General features: G+C 41.8%; 1 protein-coding gene across 1 annotated transcript in view; it reads right to left on the bottom strand.

Annotated features, from left to right (window-relative positions):
* cubn (cubilin (intrinsic factor-cobalamin receptor)) overlaps positions 1–25,430 on the bottom strand; it is a gene marked incomplete at its 5' end in the record, with an annotated part of 123,921 nt that overhangs the window by 3,563 nt on the left and 94,928 nt on the right. Inside the window, 12 exons of the mRNA XM_027276879.1 lie at positions 1,868–2,049; positions 2,493–2,637; positions 7,223–7,431; positions 7,955–8,117; positions 8,382–8,581; positions 16,654–16,871; positions 18,066–18,195; positions 18,830–19,015; positions 19,104–19,253; positions 19,425–19,581; positions 20,267–20,454; positions 21,814–22,039. Coding sequence (XP_027132680.1) covers positions 1,868–2,049; positions 2,493–2,637; positions 7,223–7,431; positions 7,955–8,117; positions 8,382–8,581; positions 16,654–16,871; positions 18,066–18,195; positions 18,830–19,015; positions 19,104–19,253; positions 19,425–19,581; positions 20,267–20,454; positions 21,814–22,039 — 2,154 coding nt within the window. The remainder of the gene's footprint in view (positions 1–1,867; positions 2,050–2,492; positions 2,638–7,222; positions 7,432–7,954; positions 8,118–8,381; positions 8,582–16,653; positions 16,872–18,065; positions 18,196–18,829; positions 19,016–19,103; positions 19,254–19,424; positions 19,582–20,266; positions 20,455–21,813; positions 22,040–25,430) is intronic.

Below are 25,430 nucleotides of genomic sequence, written 5' to 3'. Positions count from 1 at the left end.
AGTGTGGGGGCTAGTCAATGTATCAATTCCTTCAACCTCCAGGAACTGCCTGCAAACTACCGGCATTGTTGTGCACCAGGAGGAACCCAGGACCTACTGCACCAGTGTGGGGTCTAAAAATGGGCTCAAGGATTTCAGCCTGTTACCTAGTGGCAGTCAGGATGACATTTAACCTGTAGAGGTTTGTGAGTCCTTCCAGGGTATGCCTCCCCAGACCATCACTGACCCACCACCAAAACGGTCATGCTGAATGATGTTGAAGGCAGCATAACATTATCCACGGTGTCTCCAGATCTGTCACATATCCTTAGGTTAAACCTGCTGTCATCTGTGAAAAGGACAGGACGCCACTGGCAGAGCAGCCAATTCTGGTGTTCTATGACAAATGGACAGGGCCCATAGTGGACATCAGGCCCTCAATCCATCCTCATGACGTCTGTTTCCGATTGTTTGGTCAGAGACATTCACACCAGTGGGATGCTGGAGGTCATTTTGTAGGGCTCTGTGCAAGGAGGAGGAACAGGATGAGCACTGCCAAAGGAGCAGATACTGGTCCTGCTGATGGGTTAAGGACCTCCTACCTGTCCAGCTCTCTTAGAGTAACATACAGTTACATTCTAACCTTGGTTCTCTGAGCGAAGAGACTATCTCTCCACTCCATTACATATTCCATGTGCATGGGGAATGACCCCCATGCATGTCAAGGTACGTGGATAGAAGACACACCGGCTTGCCCGGTCACACCCTCAGATTTACCTATAAAGCACCTGTACTGGCATGGAATCAGTGATAGTTTGGTGGAAACTAAAAAGCTGGAGAGATAGTCTCTTTTTAGTCTGTTAACTAAACGCGCAAACTCACGAGACCGCGAGCAATACATTGGTATCGGGGAGATGCCAACTCCACTGGCTGGAGAATGATCCCGCTGTTCAGCCAACTTCCAATGTCTACACTTAATAGGCCTACCAAGTACGTAAGCTCATGAACTGTGAGCATTACTCCGGTATCAGGGATCACAGCCATTGATAGTGGCCTGGCCGGAGCAGACTTTGTGAGCCTGCATGTAACAGGGGCCCCACTGAGTGCACCGGCATCAGGGATCACAGCAGTTGACAATATCCTGGCATGGGTCCCACCAAGCGCGTCAGCTCATGAACCCACAAGCAATACATTGGTATAGGAAATCACAGCCGCCATAGCCAGGAGCCTTTTACCAGAAGTACTTCTCTCTCACTGAGACCATTTGTTTACTACCACTAGCAAAGGTGCAGAAAGAAAACAGCCCAGACACAGCATGCACATATCGTACCTCTAAAGGCATGAACACACCACAACCCACACAAAACTGTCCCTGTTGGCCTTCCATACCACTATCACCCATTGCGGGGGCAGGGCGGCAGCCACCAGGAAGCTGATTTCCTTGTTTACAACTGTCATGTGGGGATACTTACCTGTTTTGCTAACACACTAGCTCCCTGTACCGTGTTACCTTATTAACTACTGGCTGGAATACGTAAATAATGCTTATTGCTGAATTAAGCATCTGCGCTCAGCAGCAGTCCCACCAGGCGTGTCAGCTTACAAACCCACAAGCAATACACCAATATAGGGATTCACAGCCATCGTAGCCAGGAGCTTTTTCTACCAGAAGCATCGTCACCACATATTAATGTGCCACCCTGTAGGGTCCAGATACTGCACCATGCTACTTGCAAAATATATGAAAATTTTAGTACTTTAAAGTTTATGACAAGAGAATTGAATGACATCTGTCTAAAGCAGCAAAATGATGAACGCAGTCAGTTATTAGAAAGCAGAAATAGGAGAGTAGGAGAGTGTGTATGTCTCTGCATGTGTTCTGTTTCACCTCCAGGTAGTCAAATTCACAGTTGCTATGGCTCTCCATGTCGAAATTGTTAAAGAAGAAGGAGATGTAGCTGTTTTGCGGTGCCTTCAGGATGATGGTGCAGTCCATGTTGTGGGGGTAGATGTCAGGCCAGCCTGGACTCTTCAGGAAGCCATAATCCTGTTCATAGGTTCTACTACAGCCTGAAAATCATCACCACCACCAAAACTACAGTCAGGTCACTTAGCTGCAACCAAACCCCTCACGGCACATCATGCATCACTGTTTTAAAACCTATTGTGCAGTTCTGCTGGCAACACAGTATAAGCAGTAAATGAAAACTTAGTGTTCTGGAAAGAGGTGTTGACCTCTGTGTGTTGTTAAATACTGTGAGTAGCACAGTTTTCACACAGTTGTATTGGGAATTGCAGAAATCACAAAACCAAAATAGACGGATATTCAAAAAATTAAACCATGCTTTTTGCATAGGGATGGAGGACACACACACATTTAAGACCTACGTCATTATTTCATCAATGAAATAAAATAAATAATATCTATAATATATAACTAAAACTATGTAATAGTACCTCTACTTGAGTAGGATATTATGGTTTTGTTTCTCATCTTTGTTACAGGTACCTACTGGCAATCTGATAGGTGAAACTCAGGCCATTTCCTGTCATGTAGGAGTCAGATCTGAAGTGCACGAGGATTGTTCTGCTGTCGCTGTAGAAGTCTAGTGGATTACCATCTGATGCACAGAACTTATGTGACTGCCCATAGTCTCCCTGAAAACACAAGAATCACCTATTTCAGAATGAATATTATAATACTGTAAGAGTGCACGAGGTTATTGTTGATAAATCCAATAAACTTCACCTTTCTACAGTGACAGACGTTGTGGGTGCCTTCACAACAAACATAGTCAAAAAAATTGAAGGCTGGTGTGAGAGCTGGTGTAAAAAGGATTACGAATCACTTTTTGAGATGATCTTAGTCTTTCTAAGCATATTTATGCAAAATCATTAACCACTGTATGATATGCACATCTAGGCTAACAGCGAGCCACAGCTCCATTGAGCCATGTATTAGGTCTCAGTAGCAATGACTTGACTATTCACTATCTACTAACTATTAGAGACAAAATCCATCACCTCCTGCCCTTAACAGGCATCAATATGACTTCTTACACAGGAAGGTTAAAGCCTGAAACCCTGATTATTTCCCTTTTAAATAGTCCCACATGTTTCTGCTTTCTTCCACTTGCATAACAGCGCAAAAATCAGACGCATTGGCTTCTTTGCAATGGCTACCTGTTAAATCTAGGATAGCGTTCTCCTCACCTACAAAGCTCTTCATGGTCAGGCACCATCATATCTCAAAGAGCTCATAGTACCTTACTACCCCTCTAGAACACTGCGCTTTCAGGACGCTGGGTTCCTTGTGGTTCCTATAGTGTCCAAAAGTAGATTGGGAGCCAGAGCTTTCAGCTATCAGACTCCTCTTCTGTGGAACAAACTACCATTCTGGGTTTGGGAGGCAGACACGGTCAACACTTTTAAGAGTAGACTTAAGACTTTCCTTTTTGATAAAGCTTATAGTTAGGGCTGGCTCAGGTCATCCCTTAGTTATGCTGCTATAGAATTAGACTGCCAGGGGACATTCCATGATGCACTGAGCTCTTCTCTTCTTTTCTCTCTCTCTTTCTCTCTCTCTTCTCCGCTGTCATGGCGACGGCGGCGGTGCGGCGCGGACGCGAAGCCTATTGTCTCTGGAGAGAATTGCACCCGGGAGGAGCTGTTGGACATTAATTTACACCACCGGGTCACCATTACGACCACCTTCCGACTCGCACCAGAAATCATCAGATCATCGGAGTCTCGGCTTACTGTCCTGCCGGCGGAAGTCGACCTAGGCGGGGTCGAGATCGTAAACATAGATGGGGGAAGCGCGCACGAAGAAGAGCGAGGCTAAAGTCAACACCACACCGGTTCTCCTTACCCAGCATTTTCCTCGCTTATGTGCGGTCCTTGGTGAACAAAATGGATGATATAAGACTTCGTATCACCAACAGTGATTTGGACTGTAACATCTTTATTTTCACTGAAACAAGGCTGAACAGCGGCGTACCCGATGATGCTATCCAGCTAGACGGGCGCTACACACTCTGTGCGGACAGATCAGCTGATGATTCCGGTAAGACCAGAGGCAGAGGTATGTGCATCTTTATTAACAAGGCTTGGTGTACGGACTCTGTTATCATCGGAAAGCACTGTTCAGCTAACCTTGAATTCATCAGGGTTAGATGCAGACTGTTCTATCAGTCCCGGGAGTTCACATCCACCATTGTTACTGCAGCCTATATTCCACCGGATGCTAATGCAAAGCTGGCCATGAAAGACCTGTACTTAGCCATTAGCGATCAACAGACTGCTCACCCGGAGGCTGCATTTATAGTTGCAGGTGATTTTAATCACTCAAACTTAAAGACAGTGCTCCCTAAATTCCATCAACACGTTCACTGCAACACAAGAGGAAACAAAACTCATCTTTACACAAACATAGCCGGAGCCTACACAGAGACCCCCCTCCCCCACCTGGGACAGTCAGACCATGTTTCTCTGTTCCTCTTCCCCAAGTATTTACCACTCATCCAACGTGAGAAGCCATCAACAAAGACCATCAAGGTGTGGCCTGCAGGAGTCGACACTGCACTTCAGGACAGATTCCAACATACTGACTGGAGTGTGTTTGCTTCTCAGGCTACCTGTGGCTCTCATACGGACATTGATACCTTCACCTCCTCTGTACTGGACTATATCAACACCACCATCGACAGTGTCACGACACAGAAACGGAACACCACGTACCCAAATCAAAAGCCGTGGATGAACAGGGAGGTGCGGCCCCTGCTGAAGACTCGCAACACCGCCTTCAGATCTGATGACGAACAGGCCTACAGTTTATCCAGGGCTGACTTGAAGAGGGGCATCAAAAAGACCAAGCACTGCTACAAGCAGAGGGTTGAGGAACACTTCAACAACTCCAACCCCCGGCACATGTGCAGGGCATTCGGGTCATCAGCGACTTCAAATCAAACAGCTTCACCCTGCCATCAACAGACGTCTCCTTCCTAAACGAGCTGAACGACTTCTATGCTCGTTTCGACAGGAACAACAAAGAGACTGCTACCATTATCACACCATCTGCAAACCACCAACCCCTAACACTCACCCCATCAGACGTCCTCACCGTACTGGGCCGGATCAACGCACGCAAGGCTGCTGGCCCAAGCGGTATCCCTGGCCGCGTGCTCAGAGCATGCGCTGAGCAGCTTGCAGGAGTTTTTACGGACATTTTCAACCTGTCCCTTGCTAAAGCAGCTGTGCCGGCATGCTTCAAATCCACCTCCATCGTACCTGTGCCGAAGAACTCCAGCCGGAAGTGCCTGAATGACTATCGCCTTGTAGCACTCACACCCATTGCTATGAAAAACCAACCTTCCAGCCACACCGGACCCTCACCAGTTTGCCTACCGCAGCAATAGGAGCATAGACGATGCTGTTTCCTCAGCGCTGCACTCTGTGCTCACACACCTGGACAACAACAACACATACGCGCATATGCTGTTTGTTGACTTCAGCTCAGCATTTAACACCGTCATCCCCTCCAAGCTGATCACCAAACTTGGAGAGCTGGGCATCAACACCTCCCTCTGTCACTGGATTATGGACTTTCTGACCAACAGACCACAGCATGTTAGGTCAGCCCACTCCTGCTCCACCACCATCACCAGCTCACCAGCGTCTCTTTTTCTTGAGAGCACTGAGGAAACACCACCTGTCCTCAGCTGTCATGGTGAACTTCTACCGCTGTGCAATCGAGTGCATCCTGACCAACTGTGTTACAGTGTGGTATGGGAACTGCACAGTCGCAGAGCGCAAGGCACTGCAGCGGGTGGTGAAAACTGCCCAACGCATCACAGGAACCCGTCTCCCAACCATCGAGGACATCCAGAAGAAGCGCTGTCTGCGAAGAGCTCACAGCATCCAGAAGGACCCCTCCCACCCCGCCCATAAACTGTTTGCCCTCTTGCCCTCCGGCAGGCGCCTCAGAAGCCTCCGGTCTAAGACCAGTAGACCGAGGAACAGCTTCTTCCCCAGAGCTGTGTCTCTATTGAACTCCACCCCACGCTAACCCCCGCCCTCCTATATTTGCACTAATGTCTGTATTTTGCACTATCTGTACCATTTGTAAATACTGTAAAAATCTGTAAAATACCTCTGCACATTCTGTCCAATACATCTGTATACTTGTTGCACCATTTTGCACTACCTGAACATAACAACACTACATCACATAAATATACATTACTGTTAATACTCTGCATATACTCACTTTATATTCTACTGCTTGTTTGCACTTCTGGTTAGATGCTAACTGCATTTCGTTACCCTGTACTTGTACGTGTGTATTGACAACAAAGTTGAATCTAATCTAATCTAATCTCTCTCTCTCTCTCCCCATCAGCATCTGTACACATTCATGTCCCATTAATGCATGTTACTAACTGTCATGTAACAGAAAAGAGTAAAAGATGTTAAAAGAAATTTAATTTTGAAGTTGTAGCTTATTTTGGTAACTTTCCATCAGATTCTTTTTTCTGATCAAAGGCAATAGTAGTTCTTAATTTCATTTCTGAAGCCACAATAATATATTATATTTTATTTGTTTACATGTGGCCTGTTCATTGGAGGAGATTTTTGGAGGAATGAGTTTAGTTTGCTGTTTCATACCATAGATAAGAACTGTACACTAACTTAATTTCCTTGGAGTTTTGTGCTCTCTTATCTTGCAGGTTCTCATGGATTGTGGCTGCAGCTTTGGTCCTGTGTGATGTCCACTACATATGGTATTATTATTATCATGACTGCCACCATATCTTTTTTAACGTTTATAGTTACAGTTGATGCTTTGCTGCTGCTGTGCATTTGTGCATTGTAGCTGCTTTTTACATGTGGTCAAGGGGTTGGCAAACAAAAAGTGATGAATTGAAATGATGAATTAGATTACCCAATTACACATCTGCTCTTTATAACTGCTGCTGATATATCTCATTGGTATAGGTTTTGTTGCCATTGACATGTTGTGGGGGTAGATGTCCGGCATTGACATTATTTATATAGTGCCGATCTAAACTGTACATGTTATACTAATTATAGAGGTCAAACAATTCCTACCCTGAGCAAGCACTTCACAATAGTGAAGTGGCAAGGAGAAACTTCCTTTTAAGTAGCAGCAAGCTTAATGGTTGGATTTAAAGAGCAAGGGAGGGGGATAACACTTTTTGGTGTTGTCCCTGTCTGAACTCACCATAGGCCAGTCCTTCATCTCCAGGTAGTTTGTGGAGCAGCTCTGGCTGGGCTGAAGGACAAAGGTCTGGACTGATACTCGGATGGTTTCCTGGGCTGCAGCATCCACGATCCAGCGGCAAGAGGTGTAAGGAGGATAGGCACCAGGGAAGGAGGGTGATGTGAGGGTCTGAATGGTAGTTGTGGCATTTAAAGTTCCACCGCAAACCACTTAGGGAAGTATAAAAAAATATGTATTGTAGTTATATGTGAGACACATAAGGCTATTAGGACATACATAACACTTCTGTAACAATTCATAATGCTTTATGACTACACTCAAACACACATAATGCTTTCTGATGCACTACATTAACTTGGACAACCCGAAAGCTGTGCCATCAGTGTGTGAATGTGTATGAAAGGTTAGCTCCTAAAACTGATGAGAAATTGGGACCTTGCATGAGTCAGTGTCATCATCAGTGTATGGATGTGTGTGAATGGGTGAATGAGATATGTCCTGTAAAAGCACTTTGAGTGGTCAAAAGACTAGAAAGGCGCTATATAAGTACAGTCCATTTACCATTTACGTCTACATCTGTGAAATCCATCAAGACATCCATCGTAACAATGGAGAACTTTCATCTTTTATTTAATGTGTCTTTCAGTTAAAAGCTTTGCAGGTGAAAATGAAGCATCCTTGTTCTGTAGCAAGTAGCGTAGTGTAGTAGAAAGAGAGTAGAAATTTTCTTACATGGCACAGATCTGTAGGTAGCATTAAAGCCTTGTCTCTCTACTGAGCTATCAGTGACAAACTGGATAGTCAGTAAATTTCCACTTGATACAAAATAAGAAGGGATAGAGTTTCCACAAAATGTCCCAACCAGAGGAAAATGGATATTGTCACCATCAAACACCTAACAGAGACACACAAAATATCAAACTCATCTGTTATAGTATTATTATACTGTTACACTTGGTATCATTAATTGCAGAATTACATCAACATAGTAGCAAAACAATAACTGTAGTTAATATATTACAGCCAATCCTATAATCAAAATTTTGCAGTTGGACGTAGCTATTTATTGTGCAATATTTAGTACTAAAATTATTATCTAATCAAAGTCATATTTGCATGTTTGTCATATTTAATATTTCAATGGCTGTGTGTTTCTTACCTTGACAAAGTCATAGCGGCAAGTAGAAGAACTTTCAAGCTCAAAGGAGTTGAAGGTCAGGTTGACAGCCCTGTTCACCGGCATGTCAATGATCCATAGACAGTCCATCCTGGGCTCATAGCGACCATCCAGGTTTGGATCTGGAGATCCAAAGAAGCCCATTGGCATGGAAAGGTAGCCACCGCATCCCTGTGCTGGGCCTGCAGGGAATTCAGAAACACTTAACATCCTCTTAAAACGTATGTTATACCATAGGCAACTTCAGACGAGTTTCTGAAAAATAACATCTTGGAGGATCGAAGTATTTATGTGAAAATTCCAAGTACCACAAATATGTAGACAGGGGCATGTTAAGTGCTTTTAGTAGCTGAATTGGTTCATGGAAATATAATTATTATGTCTGTTAACATTACAATGTACTCAATACCTTTGAGAGACTTGATACAAGCACCCAGGCCATAAAGTAATGTTAAATTCAATTCAATTCAATTTTATTTATGTTGCACCATATCATAAAAGTTATTTCATGACACTTTTCATGCAGAGCAGGTGTAGACCGTACTCTCCACAATACTATCTACAGAGACCCAACAATTCCACCATGAGCAAGCACTTGGTGACGGTGGCAAGAAAAAAACTTTTAACAGGCAGAAAACCTCGAGCAGACCCAAACAAGGCTCATCGGTAGACAGTCATCCACCGCAACTGGTTGAGTTAAAGATAGATAGGGGAGGATAGAAAGAGAGAGGCAGACAGATAAATAGAGAGAGATAGAGAGACACAGATGCACAGCAGCAGATCATTAACTAACTATAAACTGGAGATATGGTAACAATGTGTATATATATAATATATTATAGAGATATATATAAATAATATATATATAATAGATATATATATATATATACACATAATATATAATTAAGTCAACTAAGGGATGACCTGAGCCAGCCCTGACTATAAGCTCTATCAAAAAGTAAAGTCTTAAGTCTGTTGACCGTGTCTATCTCCTGAGCCCAAAATGGTTTGTTCCACAGAAGAGGAGCTTGATAGCTGAAAGCGCTGGCTCACAATCTACTTTTGGAAACGATAGGAACCACAATGAACCCAGCATTCTGAGAGTGCAGTGTTCTAGAGGGGTAGTAAGGTACTATGAACTCTTTTAGATATGATGGTGCCTGACCATGAAGAGCTTTGTATGTAAGGAGAAGAATTTTAAATTCTATTCTAGATTTAACAGGGAGCCAATGCAAAGAAGCCAAAATGGGAGAGATGTGATCTCTGATCTTGGTTCCTGTCAGAACACGTGCGGCTGCATTCTGAATTAGCTGCAAAGTCCTAAGAGAGTTATTAGAGCAGCCCGATAACAAAGAGTTACAATAGTTCGGCCTAGAAGTAACAAACGCGTAACAAATTATCTGGACATTAAAGGACAAATCCTGATTAAAAACAACTCCAGGATTCTTTATGGTGGAGCTGGAGGCCAGGGTGATCCCGTCTAAAGTAACCAAGCTAGAAAGAGAGAGAAAGAGAGTTTCTGAGGTGTTTGGGTCCAATTACAAGAACTTCAGTTTTGTCTGAATTTAACATCAGTCAGTTATCTAACTTTTTATATCCTTAAGGCATGCTTGAAGTTTAGTTAACTGATTGGTTTCATCAGGCTTGATTGATAAATATAATTGGGTGTCGTCAGCATAACAATGAAAATTAATGGAGTGATTCCTAATAATGTTCCCTAAAGGAAGCACATATAAAAAGAATAGAAGTGGTCCTAGTACAGAACCTTGTGAAACTCTTGTGACAAATGTTGGTATGCATGGAGGATTTATCATTGATGTGAACAAGTGAGATCGATCTAAGAAATACGACTTAAACCAGCTTAGGGCGGTTCTTTTGATGCCAATTTGATGTTCCAGTCTCTGTAAAATAATTTGATGGTCAATGATGTCAAATGTGGCACTAAGATCTAACAGGACAAGTACACAGATGAGCCCTTTGTCTGATGCCATTAGGAGGTCATTTGTAACTTTGACTAATGCGGTCTCTGTGCTATGATGCACTCTAAATCCTGACTGAAAATCCTCAAGTAGACTATTGTTATGAAGAAAGTCACACAGCTGATTAGCTACAGCTTTCTTAAGTATCTTAGAGAGAAAGGGAAGATTTTATATCGGTCTTTAATTGGCTAAAACCTCTGAATCTAGAGTGGGCTTTTTAAGAAGAGGTTTAATTACAGCTACCTTAAAGGACTGTGCTACATATCCTGATAATAAAGACAGATTAATCATATCCAATAACGAATTACTAGCTACAGGTAAAACATCCTTGAGCAGCCTGGTTGGGATGGAGTCTAAGAGACAGGTTGACGGCTTAGATGAAGAAATTATTGAAGCTATTTGATGAAGGTTGATGGGAGAATACAGTCTAAATATATATCAGGTGAGAGCAAGAGGTGATGAATTTTGTCAGGAAATGAGGAAAAGTCAAAGGACATCTGGTGGATAGAGGGAGAAGAGATTGAAGGGACCTGAGGAAACAGAAATGTGGCTACAGATGTGGGACAGGGAGACGGTTACTGTGACGAAGCAAATAAAAAGTTTTTCAAGAACTTAACTTTGTTCCCTAAATTAAGATTCATCTTTATCATCATCATCAAGAACTTTACTAAAACACTGCTTATAGTGCACTAAGCACTGAGAAAAGACACTATAGAGACACGATAATAATAAACAGAGGAGGTTACACCATGATATAAGTAACAGACCTACAAATTAAATCAAAAGGCATGGAAATCTGAACTGGAAGAATTTTGTTTAGTCTGACAAGATAACCTTGAAACATACAGGAAGGCTCTCCGTTACGCCAGAGCAGCCTATTACTCATCATTGACAGAGGAAAATAAGAATAACCCCAGGTTTTTCTTCAGCACTGTAGCCAGGCTGACAGAGAGCACAGAGACCACAGCTCCATTGAGTCATGTATCTCCCCAGAAGTAATAACTTTAGGGCTTCTTTAATAATAAAATTGTAACTATTAGAGACAAAATTCATCATCTCTTGCCCTCCACTTTTTTTTCAGACATAGGGAGCTTAGAAACAGCTGTCAAACCTGATATTTAGACTGCTCTACTCCCATCAAACTTCAATGATTTGTTCATCTATGCCGTCTGTTCCGTTCAGTTAGCACTATTTTAATGGGTCTGATAAATCTGTTTTTATTATCAAAATATGTACCACAGTCCCATTAAAAAAAAGCCCACTCTTGATCTAGAGGTTTTAGCCATTACAGAGTGACACTCAAGAAAGCTGCAATTACAGTGCTCAGTATAAATGAGGGGATTTGGAAATTATTTTTGTGTTTATTGAGATATTGATTAAAACCTTGCTTTTCAGCCATTTCCATTTTTCAAGGACGACCTCTTGTATAGCCTGGATGCTGGATAGAGAGTGATGCTCAACTTGTCTGTCCGATTGGGTTCAGATCAGGAGACATACTTGGTCTCAGACTGAATCACTTTGACACTGTATTGTGTCATGGGGAACAGTCACCCCAGTTTGACTGGATACTTCTTAAAATAACTGCAGTGATTTTCTTCAATCCTTCTCATCAGAAGGCGCTCCTGTTGAGGTGTTAAAGTCCGTAGATGGCCTGTGGGTCTCTATGAGATGGTTGCAGTTCCATCTTTGTTAAATTTTCTATCACTACAGTATTCTGACTGATAAGTAAAACTTTGCTGGTTTTCTTGTAGCCCTAACCTTTCTTGTGTAAGGAAATATCTTTCTGTCTTGTGACATTTCTCTTCCATGTGGTGGTATTGTTGACAGCATTAAATGGGATGGGGTTTTTCTTTGTTAAGTAATACCATTTTAGTCAGCTGTCTGCTGGACACCTAATAATTGAATAATAAGACTAACCTGTGGTTGGATTCTTGTTAATTAGAATTTTGTAGTCTAAAATTAGGTTTTGGTCCTAAGACTTTTATTGGGTTGTTAGGAAAATTACTTCCCTACTTTAATAGAGACTTGAACATCTAATTGGCACTAAAACAACTTTGTTGTTATGCTGATAATACTGAGTCATATTTATTGATCAAGTCAGATGAAACGAATCAGTTAGGTAAACTTCAAGCATACCTCAAGACATTACAACTTTGATGAACTGCAATTTTCTGATTTTAAACTAAAGACAAATGGTGGGGCAAAAAAAGTATTTAGTAAGCCACCAATTGTACAAGTTATCCCATTTAAAAAGATGAGAGAGGCCTGTAATATTATTTATGGGTACACTTCAACTATGAGAGAGAGAATGGGGGAAAAGAATTCAGGAAATCACATTATAAGATTTTTAATGAAATAATTGGTAAATTCCTCGGTAAAATAAGTATTTGGTCACCTACAAACAAGCAAGATTTCTGGCTCTCACAGACCTGTAACTTATTCGTTAAGAGGCTCCTCTGTCCTCCACTCGTTATCTGTATTAATGGCACCTGTTTAAACTCTTTATCAGTATAAAAGGCACCTGTCCACAACCTCAGACAGTCACACTCCAGACTCGACTATGGCAAAGGCTGGGAAGACTGAATCTGCAATAGGTAAGCAGCTTGGTGTGAAGAAATCAACTGTGGGAGCAATTATTAGAAAATGGAAGACATACAAGGCCACTGATAATCTCCCTCGATCTGGGGCTCCATGCAAGATCTCACCCCGTGGGGTCAAAATGATCACAAGAACGGTGAGCAAAAATCGCAGAACCACACGGGGGGACCTAGTGAATGACCTGCAGAGAGCTGGGACCAAAGTAACAAAGGCTACCATCAGAAACACACTACGCCGCCAGGGACTCAAATCCAGCAGTGCCAGACGTGTCCCCCTGCTTAAGCCAGTACATGTCCAGGCCCATCTGAAGTTTGCTAGAGAGCATTTGGATGATCCAGAAGAGGATTGGGAGAACGTCATATGGTCAGATGAAACCAAAATAGAAGTTTTTGGTAAAAACTCAACTTGTCGTGTTTGGAGGAGTAAGAATGCTGAGTTACATCCAAAGAACACCATACCTACTGTGAAGCATGAGGATGGAAACATCATGCTTTGGGGCTGTTTTTCTGCAAAGGGACCAGGACGACTGAACCATGTAAAGGAAAGAATGAATGGGGCCATGTATTCAGAGATTTTGAGTGAAAACCTCCTTCCATCAGCAAGGGCATTGAAGATAAAATGTGGCTGGGTCTTTCAGCATGACAATGATCCCAAACACACCATCCGGGCCACGAAGGAGTAGCTTCGTAAGAAGCATTTCAAAGTTCTGGAGTGGCCTAGCAGTATCCAGATCTCAGCCCCATAAAAAATCTTTGGAGGGCGTTGAAAGTCCGTGTTGCCCAGCAACAGCCCCAAAACATCACTGCTCTAGAGGAGATCTGCATGGAGGAACTGGCTGAAATACCAGCAAAAGTGTGTGAAAACCTTGTGAAGACTTACAGAAAACGTTTGACCTCTGTCATTGCCAACAAAGGGTATATAACAAAGTATTGAGATGAACTTTTGTTATTGACCAAATACTTATTTGTGATAGTGATATTTGTGACAGACAATGTGATATTCTGGATTTTTTTTTTCTCATTTTGTCTATTTTAGTTGAGGTATACCTATGATGAAAATTACAGGCCTCTCTCATCTTTTTAAGTGGGGGAACTTGCACAATTGATGGCTGACTAAATACATTTTTGCCCCACTGATATGTGATCACCATTTCACTGACATAAAATCGCAATAATCAGGCATATCTTGTTTCAAACACTTGCAGAATGAATATTCCATACTTATAGGCTGGATTATTGCAACTCCGTAATATCAGACTGCCCCAGTAAGTCCCTTAGGAGCCTGCAGTTGATCCAGAATGCTGCAAAACTGTGATAAGAAATCATATTTCTCTTATTTTGGCTTCTCTGCATTGGTTACCTGTAAAATCCAGAATAGAATTTAAAATTCTTTTCTTTCCCTACAAAGGTCTTTTTGGTCAGGCACTGGCATATCTTAAAGAACTCATAGCCTTCTCTGCAGCTGCCCCCTCCCTCTGGAACTCTCTCCCCAAACACATCCATGACTGTACTGACTTGCCCACCTTCAAATCTCTGACAAAAACACACCTTTTTAAAATAGCTTTTAATGTTTAATGTCTAATGTGTTTTTAGTGTACTATCTTATATTGTTTTGATGATTTGATGTTCTTCTTTGTAAAGTATCTTTGAGTACCTTGAAAAGCACTTTTAAATAAAATGTATTATTATTATTATTACCCTATTACGCCACTAGAACATTGCGCTCAGATCTGAATGCAGGGTACCTTGTGATTACTATAGTTTCCAAAAGTAGATTGGAAGCCAGAGCTTTCAGTTATCTAGCTCCTTTCCTGCAGAACAAGCTCACAGTTTGTGTTCAAGAGGCAGACAACCTGTCTCCATGTAAGAGCAGGCTTAAGATAGAGCTTATAGTTAGGGCAGCGCAAGGTAAAACCTGATCCATCCCTCAGTTTCACTGCTATAGGCCTAGACTGTTGGAAAGAATTCCCATGATGCCCTGAACTTGTCTCTTTTCTCTCTCTCTCTCTCCCCATCTATACACATTCATGTCCTATTAATGTCTGTTACTAACTTAGCTTTTCCCCCAGAGTTTTTCTGCTTTCTTGTCTCACAGGTTCTCATGGATTGTTGCTACAGCTACAACCAGGATTGGTTGAGTCTGCTGCTGTGGTGCTGCTTGATGTCCATGACAAATAATAATATTATTATGATTATTATGCTTATTATTATGCATATTATGCGTATTATGATTATTATTATTATTATTATTGTTATTATTATTATTATTATTATTATTATTGTTGTTGTTGTCTCTCTGACTCTCCCTTTCATCCTTTTTTTCCCCATCTCCCTCTTCCCCTCTAACTCTAACTCAACCTGTTGTGGCAGATGGCCACCCAGCTCTGTTTTGGCCTCTAAAGTTTTGCCTTGCCACTGTCACCAAGTACTTGCTCATGGTAAGAATTGTTGGGTCCCTGTGAATAATATTATAAAGATTATGTTACAGACCTGCTCTATATGGAGTGTCATGAGAAAACTAATGTTATGATTTGATGCTGTATAAATTATTGAATTGAATTGATAAGATAAGATGATGGGCAGAAGGGGAGAGAGGGAGGAGGAGTGAGGACTGCCATCTACCAAAATGGTGCCACGGAAGGTTGCATGTTGTTTTGTTTAGTGTTTTAATTCTGTTCTTTGTGCTGGTAGTAGGGGGTCTTTCACCAGAAAAGAACTCATGAACAACACCAGAGGACTCCTACTTTTCTTCTCCTTCCACTGGAAATTTTGGACATTCTGGTCAAAGGTGCACCAGTGTGCATTTCACATGCTGTTACCAGGATTATTTCTCTCCAATGTGCGTTCACTGCCCAACAAACTCGAGGAATTACAACTACTGTTGTGGGAAAACCTGGACTTCTTCATCATCGGTTCATGGAAATATGGCCTTGTGGATTGATTATGGGCTCTGCACTGCAGCTAGCAGACTTCCAACTATTCAGAGCCACAGACATTTCTGACAAAACAATAGGTGGAAGAATCTGTTTTTACATCAGCAGTGGTTAGTGCAATGACGTGACAGTAATCCAGCAGCACTGTTCTCCTGATCTGGAGTAATTCATCATTCACTGAGTTTATTTAATTTATTCTGGTTGGTGTTTACATCCCGCCACATACCAACGTGCAGGACATCCAGCACATGCTCGCCAACCAGATACTGTGTGTGGAGCGGACATTTTCAACAGCTCACTGGAGACATGTCACATGCCAGCATGCTTTAAGACCTCAACAATCATTCCTGTTCCAAGAAGCCAAGTGTTAGAAAAATGCATTAATGTACAATATATATATAATAACTGTTGTTCCATTATGTTCATAGACGTAACTAATCATTAAGCTAAGCTATGTTTTCACATCTTTGGCACTCGTCACTCAGAGACAGAACATGCTGTTCTGCCTCTCCTGAAACCACAATGACTCACGTGACTACTGGAAAGTAACGGATACATGAAATTGCCAACTGAGGTCATGCCACCCAAATATTTCGGTGTAACCAATTGTTTAAAAACTTAGTGCTGAGAAAACTCAGCAGTCAATCCTGTACCCTTGCTGTGTGCATGTATTAGCTCTCTCTGCAAACATGGCCCTGCTTTCAGCTCTGCCTTCAATACAGTATATACAGTACCATTAACCTACCAAGTGTTTCAGTGTAGGTAGCCCGCCAGCCGATCCCATTTACCGAGGCGTCTGTCCTAAAGATGATGAACAGCTGGTTAGTGGAGGAGCGCAGATTAGGTGGGAGCACTGCACCACAGAATTTGCCCATCAAAGGTGCCAATGTGTCCTGTCCATCGTACACTGCTACATAATCATAGCGACAGGAAGACGATGCCTCCAGGTGGAAGGTGTTAAACCTGTAGGGGGAGAAAAAGAGAAGATGGAGGGCTGAAAGTAAGTAATCATCTGCATCATTCTAAACTTAAAGGAGGAGGTAGAGCGGATCATCCACTTATCAAATGATTTATTTCCCGGCTCCTCCAGTCTTGCTGATACTGAGCACTAAATTGCTCCCGAACTGATGTTGAAATGTGTATAAATTGTTAGATCCCAAACTGATAGGCAGTTGGCACCTTGCATGGCAGTGCATGGATTAAAGGGAAAAAAATCTTTCCCGTTTTTTTTTTCAGCTGCAGTCAAGTCATATTTTCCATTTGCAATTTGTGAAAAATCTTAGAGGTTAAGTTACTTGACACCTGCTAAAAAACATAAGATATAACCCTAGTCCACTCACAACCATGTTCTCTAATGCAGTCATCAAGTTTAAATACTTGACCAACAGTGTTTACATGTTGATACTTTGAATAGCTGTTCTATTTACACTTTCTTTTGTTGGCTTTTTGATCTATAAAATTATTTTTTTATTTCTTATTTTAGAAGAGGACATGCATGTGAACAAAATACACTGGTCACACACAAGCATGCACGCTGTAAACAATACCATTAGCTGTAGAGCGTGACAATCTGTCAATAAAAATCAGCCCACACTTTTTTTCCCTCAGATCATCATTGATCTTATAAGTAGCCTCTGTGGACTATGGACAGAGAACATATCAATGACTCTGTGTGTGTGTGTGTATGTGCGTGCATGAGATTTGAGTTGTAAAAGTGCCTTGAGTGGTCTAGAGAAGTGCTATATAAGTACAGTCCATTTACCATTTATCCTCAAGCAACATCCTCATCCACAGTTACAGGTTACTGGGCCCAAGTACAAACAAGGACACATTTCTAGTCTTCCGACCACTCAAAGCGCTCTTACACTACATATCTCATTTACCCATTTACACACATTCATACACTGATGGCATTAGCTGCCATGCAAGGTGCCAACTGCTCATCAATTTTAGATTAATATGCATTTATATGCATTCACACACAGATGGCACTGCCTTCGGGAGCAACTTATTATATTACTATAATGTGTGGATACTAGTGTGAAATGTTGAGTTGAAGATGAATAAATATGCCAATATTTAAGCTCCTTTAATTTCCATATTCTAATCTTGCAGTTAAATTAATGCAGTTACTGGTGTCAGCCAGTGTAGCCTTACTTGAGATCCACCACTCTGTCTGCTTGGACTATAATATGGTAGGTACAGTTAATGTTGTGGTGATAGTTGGTCATGGAGAGTGCAGGACTGCTCACGGTACCCATAGTGCTGTTGAAGAAACCGCCACATGCTGTAGATGCAGGTAGGCAGACAGACAGACAGAAATAGTCATCATTAAATCATTAATCATTAAATGTACCAGTTTACAAGTACAGATATATGAATAAATATGCTACTATCTAGAGTAAATACAACTTCAGCCTTACTTTGTTACTTGTGTTGGATAAATGCTGTAAAATAGGTGTAGTGGAATAGAGCTCAATATATGCTATGATAGGCTGAAGCTAGCTATTTTAGGCAACAGCAACATTGGTACCTGTTTTTGCTATATGCGGTAAGGGCTGGGATGAGTTTTTTTATGCTTGTTTACCTCAACCCTGTGTACAGTAAAACTCTTTAGGCCACGTCTCCTCATTTAAAGGAACAAAAAGCAAAAACAAGACTGAATTCGTTTCTTTCTCTTCTTTTTCTACAATTTTCTCAGTAATTATTTTGATTAACCTTCTCTGTAACAGAATGACAATGTATTCTTCTGTCCTCTAATTTCTGAGACTCTCTGCCAAGAATGTATTTTTTATTATATGTGAAATAAATTTAATTTTATTCATTTGACACTGTTTAACTTAATTTGATGCTTTTGTCCAACGCTCAGTTTTTTATAGCTCATTAAAGTATAAAAATGTTACATCCTCTTCTATACTTACGAATAGCTCTGTATTCTGCCATGAAGCCACTGTCGGTGATCACAGAGTCAGAGTAGAAGTGAATCAACATAGGGCCAAAGGTAGAAAAAGGCCCTGGGACACTGGTACCACACAGAGTAGCAATAGCAGGGCCACCAGTAGCCAGGTTATATATCTTCAGCCCATCATACTGACAGGTAGAGTGTTCTAAACAACAGACAGACAAACCACATACTCAACAAATAACTGACTGTTATTTGAGAAATTAAGACAGGTGTGATTCTTCTACACTTGCCTTCCATTTGAAAGACCTGAAAGGTGAGGACAACCACAGTCTGGTCTCCAACATCTATGGTGTAGTTGCAGTTGGAATAGTCTGGGTAGTTGGCTGGATAATTTGGAGAAACCACACGGCCGCTGGAAACTGTGAAGTTTGCACCACACCCTAAAGAATAGCATTGAGCAACATTAGACTGTCAGCATTTCATGACAAAAGGTGATGAATTAAGGATGATTATGAACAAACAAATCTACCTAACATCCCAGGCTCCTATGTTTTCAATCAATCAGACAACTTGATTTTAAGACCAAACTGACTTTGGTGCATGGTTCTTACTTGTGCTGAAGGAGGCTGAGAAACCTCTTCCCTGGACTTCAGTGCTCTGAAATCGGCTTGTGATGATGTTATATGGAGCAATGATGGGGCCTGGGGCCACTGAGCCACAGTCTGCTAACATCAGAGCCTCTGCATTTTGGATTTGACCTGACCACACCTGCATGAAAATGTATTCTGATTGAAAAAATTGTTGTCAAATGGAATATTGTTTTAAAAATACATATATACACAAATACATACAGTAAATGGTCCTATCTAGAGACAGTGGTTTGTCTGTTCTTCATTAGTAAAAACATAGCAGAAACATGGCAGGGCAATACTCCCTCTGTAGAGGGAGGGTTCATTCTAACGTAATGAAAACACAGTGAAACCGAATGAAACCTATTGTATTCCATTTAAGCTAACAGAATGTCCTAAATCTTAGACAGTGGGCAATTCGGGGAAAATGTAATTAATTATAACAGTAACCATTGTTTTTTATTGAGTTTTTGTTGTGTTGCTGTGGTCAAATCTCAAAACGCAGTGGCATCATTTGGCATAAAACCTCCAACTGGGCAATCTACATTATTATTTTAAGCTAACCTCACCAGTCTCCCCATAACAGCTGACCAGTTGAGGAAGATCAAGGCAGACTGCTAAAAGACTGTGCAGATTGCCTCTATGAGGTTGTTTTTGCATTCATTTTTCAACATTTTAAGTTCCTGTCCTGGAAGGAACCCAACCACTCCAGAATTGTTACTGTGTTGGGCTAAGTGTAGTGGCACAGCAACAGTAACCAGCTAGTGTGACTGTCATAAAGAAACTCCATAGCATTTGAACATGTCTGCTGTAACTGCTGGCACCTTAATATAGCTGCTTTGGCAGGTACCAGTGTTGTCTGGAATCTGGAAATCACTGTTAAAGTTCATCTCAAGGTGGTTTCCCTCATGGGCAATGATCTGCCAGGAACACTCCACATTGGGTGGGAAGTTCTGGGGATAGTTTGGAGACTTGATTGTTCCTGTATCAGCATGGATGACCCCTCCACAGCCTGGCAGAAAACAAAATGATGTGCATGTTTTAATGATCACACAACTAACATGAATGAAGGACTGAAAACACTGAAAATATCTCTGTTGCTAGATTGTTGTTGTTGTTGCCACGTGTGACATCATCACCTCAGTCAAAGCCAGACTGCAAATGGACCATCCAAATGCATTCATGGCCATTTCCGGAGATTTCAACCACACCACTCTCTCTGCTACACTACCAAGCTTTCAACAGTTTGTGACCTGCCCCACAAGAGACAATAAAACCTTGGACTTAATGTATGCTAATGTTAAGGAAGCATACAACTTCACTGTCCTTCCCCCCCCCTTGGCAGATCCGATCACAATCTGGTACTTCTCACCTCCAGATACACACCCATTGTTCAGAAGCAGCCTGTGATCACCAGGATGGTTAGTGCGCGTTCAGGGACAGGGACAGGGACGCCGGCGATGTTTTTCAATTCATGTCAGGGGGGACTTGCGTTTCCACGCCATGCCACAAAAATCATCGCCGGCGTCCGGGACAGAAGTTGACCCAGATTCAACTTTTGGGAAAACGGAGCCCCACGTCACACTACACAAACCAATCAGACACTCAGATCGGTCAAACCTCCACAGACAGCCTCAAATGTCCGCAGAAGCAGAGACTAGCCAGGTGGATTCATGGACTAAACTCTGATAATCTACCTGTGTGTGTGTGTTCTCACTTTGTTTATTTCATGTTGGCAGCTTCTAAATCTGAGTCCGACATGGCGATGGTAGAAAATAGCTTTGAAATAGAGGATGCACCGAGCATTTTGAAATCACCTGTGTGGCGGCTTTTTGGATTCCATATATACACAAACAACTGTGAGAAATGGACAGACAAAACCAAAACAGCATGGAAATACTGCAAGAGACTGCAACATATAGCAACACGAGCAACATGCAGCAGCATATCAACCACCACCACAGTGAGAAGCAAAGTAACGTTACGCCCCCTCGTGAGCGAAAACTGCACATCACACCAGTTAACAGCAGTTTACTGTGAGATTGTTTCCAAAGAAACAGATATTTGTCATGTATTTTGTTGTTTAAGATGTAAGTTGCACTTTTTATAAGAACACAAACTGTGTTAGATTTTTTCCTACAAATAAAAAGATTATTTTATTTTGTCATAATTTGTCTGTAGCTCATTTTGATTTTAAAAAAATCGTGAAAAAATCGTATCGTGAACAAAAAATCGTGACTCGAATCGAGTCGTGAGTTGAGTGTATCATTACATCCCTAATCATTTGGATTTCTCCAGTGCCTTCAACACAATCCAGCCTACAATGCTGAAGGAGACCTACAGCATTTTTTTAAAACTAGTGTACACTTACCTGAAGAATCAGCAGACCATGAGGCCATAAAACCTCCTCTTGACACACTATGGTCAGCCAGGAAGACTACAGCAAGCTTGCTTGATCCTGACTGGATGATTCCTGGGGAAGTGGTCCCACAGTACTGTCCAATAACAGGGGAGCCAGGGGATCCTCCATTGAAGATGGTGACGGAGTCCCAACCACAACTAGAGTGGGGTTCCAGGTTGAAGTAACTGAAAGTTAGCTGCAGCAAAGGGTAGTGGGAACAAAGGGCATTTTAACAAGGTAAGTAGACTAAGTGCAAATCTGCATTTGAATTGCAAACCCCCCACACCCAGCCTAGAAAAAACAATGGCTGAGTGACAAGGGCAATATGTGTGCATCATCAAGCTACAACATAATGCTAGGAAAAATAGATCTCTTCAATTGCATATGGTACAAATATGCTGTATTTGCTTGTGTCACTTTTTTTATTTTGTTTTAATTTTGTTTGTTTGTTGTCATTATAAAGTCATTCAATCAATGGTCTGCTTTATCCAGCTAGACTCTACATCTCATGTATGGAAAAGGACAAGGAGTTTCACACAGCTATAAAATAAACAATGGTCACACTAAAGATCATGAGCTAAAGCATTCGGGGTCTTCATAATCCTGTCAAAAGAAAGAAAATCCTACACCAGCTATAACAAGACAACTGTCAGATAGCATTCCTGCAGGAAACCCATTTATCTGATGAGGAACGGAAGTTAAACTTAAAAAAATAAACATGGCTAAATCACATAATGCCTGAGAGGAGGTGTGCAGTGAGTCACACCTGGGTACAAATCTTATTGAAGGGTATTTCAATGGAAAATAAATTTGATTTTTTTTAGAACACCAGAAATAGTATCCAGAATGGGCCTACCACATTGAATTCATGCTGAAGGAATTGTGGAACACACACTGCCAATCACACCCATACATAGTGGTTTTGTCCCAAATTAAAGAAATTCTGGAGAGAGCTATGATGATACCTTAAAGAGGTTTTCCAACATCTTGAAGTATTCAAGATCCTACTGTGGCTTTATTGGGAGTAATGCCTAAAAGTCTGAATGTAAGGGCCAAGAAATACCTTTTAAATATATTACTCACAGCAGTCCTAAAGTACATAACTATAAGTTACATATAACACATGGATCCAGAAGGTATGGGTTCTCTATCTAAGGGAGCATATTACATATCTATTAAAGCTCCACAAATCTTTACCAAGCGGTGGAGTTTGTTATAGCTTTATTAATCCAATGAGACTTATCAGAGAGTGATGGTTCACCTCCTTTCTTGCTCTCCCTTTGATACATACTTCACACAAGACCTCATTGCTTTTTAGAGTATATTTCGTTTGCATGGATCAACCCTTACAAACTGTTCATATTCAATGCCTTCATAGTACGATCTAGGTCAAAACACAAAAATCCTATACCAAAAGTGTCTATACCAAAAACCAGAAGACATCATACAAACAGCACCAGGATTAAATAACTCTGATGGTGAGCTATCACTTTTTTGCCATCACTACCATAGAATAGAATAGAATAGAATAGAATAGAATATCTTTATTTGTTATTATGCAATGTATAATGAAATCTAAGTGCAATAGTCAGTGCAGGAGTACAAAACAAACATGTACTATGTAGAAAACTGTATAAAAGATAAATAAAACATTAAAGCTGCAAGCAGCGATGGTCGGGCCCTCGCACATGTGCGCACGTCAAAATGTGCGCATGTCAAAATGTGCATAACATAACCTTGATAATCGCAAGAAGTTTCAGACAGCTCTGAGAAGGTGCTTCCTGCCGATTACTTCTTTGAATTTTTTTATGCATCGTCACACCCACACAGTTTCCCCAAAATTCATAATTTTGATAACTTTTACTCAGGAAGTCTATGTGAACACACCTACCAAGTTTGAAGTGAATTGTATAAAATCCCTAAGAGGAGTTCGTTCAAACATGACCCCTTCTCAACCAGGCCGAAACACCAAAAATGGCTGTTCAAACATGACCCCTTGTCAACCAGCCCAGAACAGCAAAAATGACGATTTTCATAGAGCGCCACGCCCCCAGTTTCCACAGTTCCAATAATAAATAATAATAAATAAATAAATAAAAATAATAATAATAAAAAAAAAATAATAATAATAATAAAAATAATAATAATAATAATAATAATAATAATAATAATAAACATACGAAATTCAATAGGGCCTCGCACCGTGTGCTCGGGCCCTAAATAGTGCATACATCCACTTCCACATACATACATCATTTCATGAATTACTTCATGTGATCATTTAAAGCTGTGATAGCCTTTGCATAAAGACTGCTTTTTAGTTTGTTTGTATGTGTTTTCATTGTCCTGTAACACTTGCCCGAGGGCAACAGTTCGATTACGATATGGCCAGGGTAAGATGAGTCCTTGATAATGGTCTGGGCTCTTTAGAAGCAGCGGGAATTGTAAAGTTCTGGGACACTTTCCTTTCTGCAGCCATGCAGCTGGCAAACCATACACAAATGCAGTAGATCAGGATGCTCTCTATGGCGTACTGGTAGAAGGACACAAGCAGCTTTTGGGAGCTGTGGTTCTTTCTGAGGATCCTCAGGAAGTAGAGTTTCTGCTGTGCTCTCTTCATGAGTTCTCTGGTGTTAGCGCTCCGGTTTTATTGGCATTGAGCACCAGATTATTGTCGTACAACTGGTGTACATCAAAGGTGGGTGAAAGGTGAGCAGTGATGTGCTTACTGACCAATTTCTCAAAACACTGAGTGCCCTGCAGCTTTCCTCATGTTGACCGCCCTCAGTGTGCACCTCACCTCGTACTCCTCCACAGTGAGGGTGTGGCTGCTGAGGGCTGGTAGACAGGATGTCAGTGTTCCTCTGCCAGCGAAGCATCACCAACCACCTCAGATCCTCCGGGTTTGTAGCTGGTGATGTGATGGACACCCTGCCACACCTGCTTTGAGTTGTTGCTGTTCAGGTAGTCCTCAATCTTTCTCTTGTAAGCAGCCTTGGCCTCTCTTCAGGTCGGCTCTGGCAGCACTGTATTTTGCCTCATCACTAGACCTGAAAATAGTGTTTCTGTCCCTGAGCAGGCCCTGGGCTTCTCTCGTCATCCAGGGCTTCTGGTTGGGATACACCTGGATGTGCTTGTCCACAGTGACAGTGTCTACGCATGCTTGATATAGCACAGGACAGCTGATATGTATTCCTCCAGGTCATGATGTTCAAAAATATCCCAGTGTTGTGGTAGGAGCACTTTTTCTGAGGGGGTTGTATGCTGGGACCAAAAGCAGGGAGATGTGGTCAGACTGGCCTAGGTGTGGGAGTAGCTTAGCCCTGAACCCCTTGTGGAGGGGGTGTGGTGCATCGGTTGCAGGAGAGAGGTGTGGAGAGGGCTCAGGAGAGCAGCGCCAGGTGAGAGTGATTGACACACATGTATCCTACTGCTTCTCCAATTGATGTGCAAACTGCAGCGCTCGGCCTGCCTGCCCCCTCCCGAAGACAGTACGGCGACATCAAAAGGGCAATCCTCGATCGACTGGGTTTCTCCTCAGAAGACCATCGCCGCAAGTTCTGGGGAACCAAGGTGGGACCCGCTGA

The sequence above is a fragment of the Larimichthys crocea genome, unplaced genomic scaffold (genome assembly GCF_000972845.2).
Source record: "Larimichthys crocea isolate SSNF unplaced genomic scaffold, L_crocea_2.0 scaffold661, whole genome shotgun sequence".
Lineage (NCBI taxonomy): Eukaryota > Metazoa > Chordata > Actinopteri > Sciaenidae > Larimichthys > Larimichthys crocea.
The sequence above is the reverse complement of the archived record's forward strand: the minus strand, read 5'-3'. Positions and strand labels throughout refer to the sequence as shown.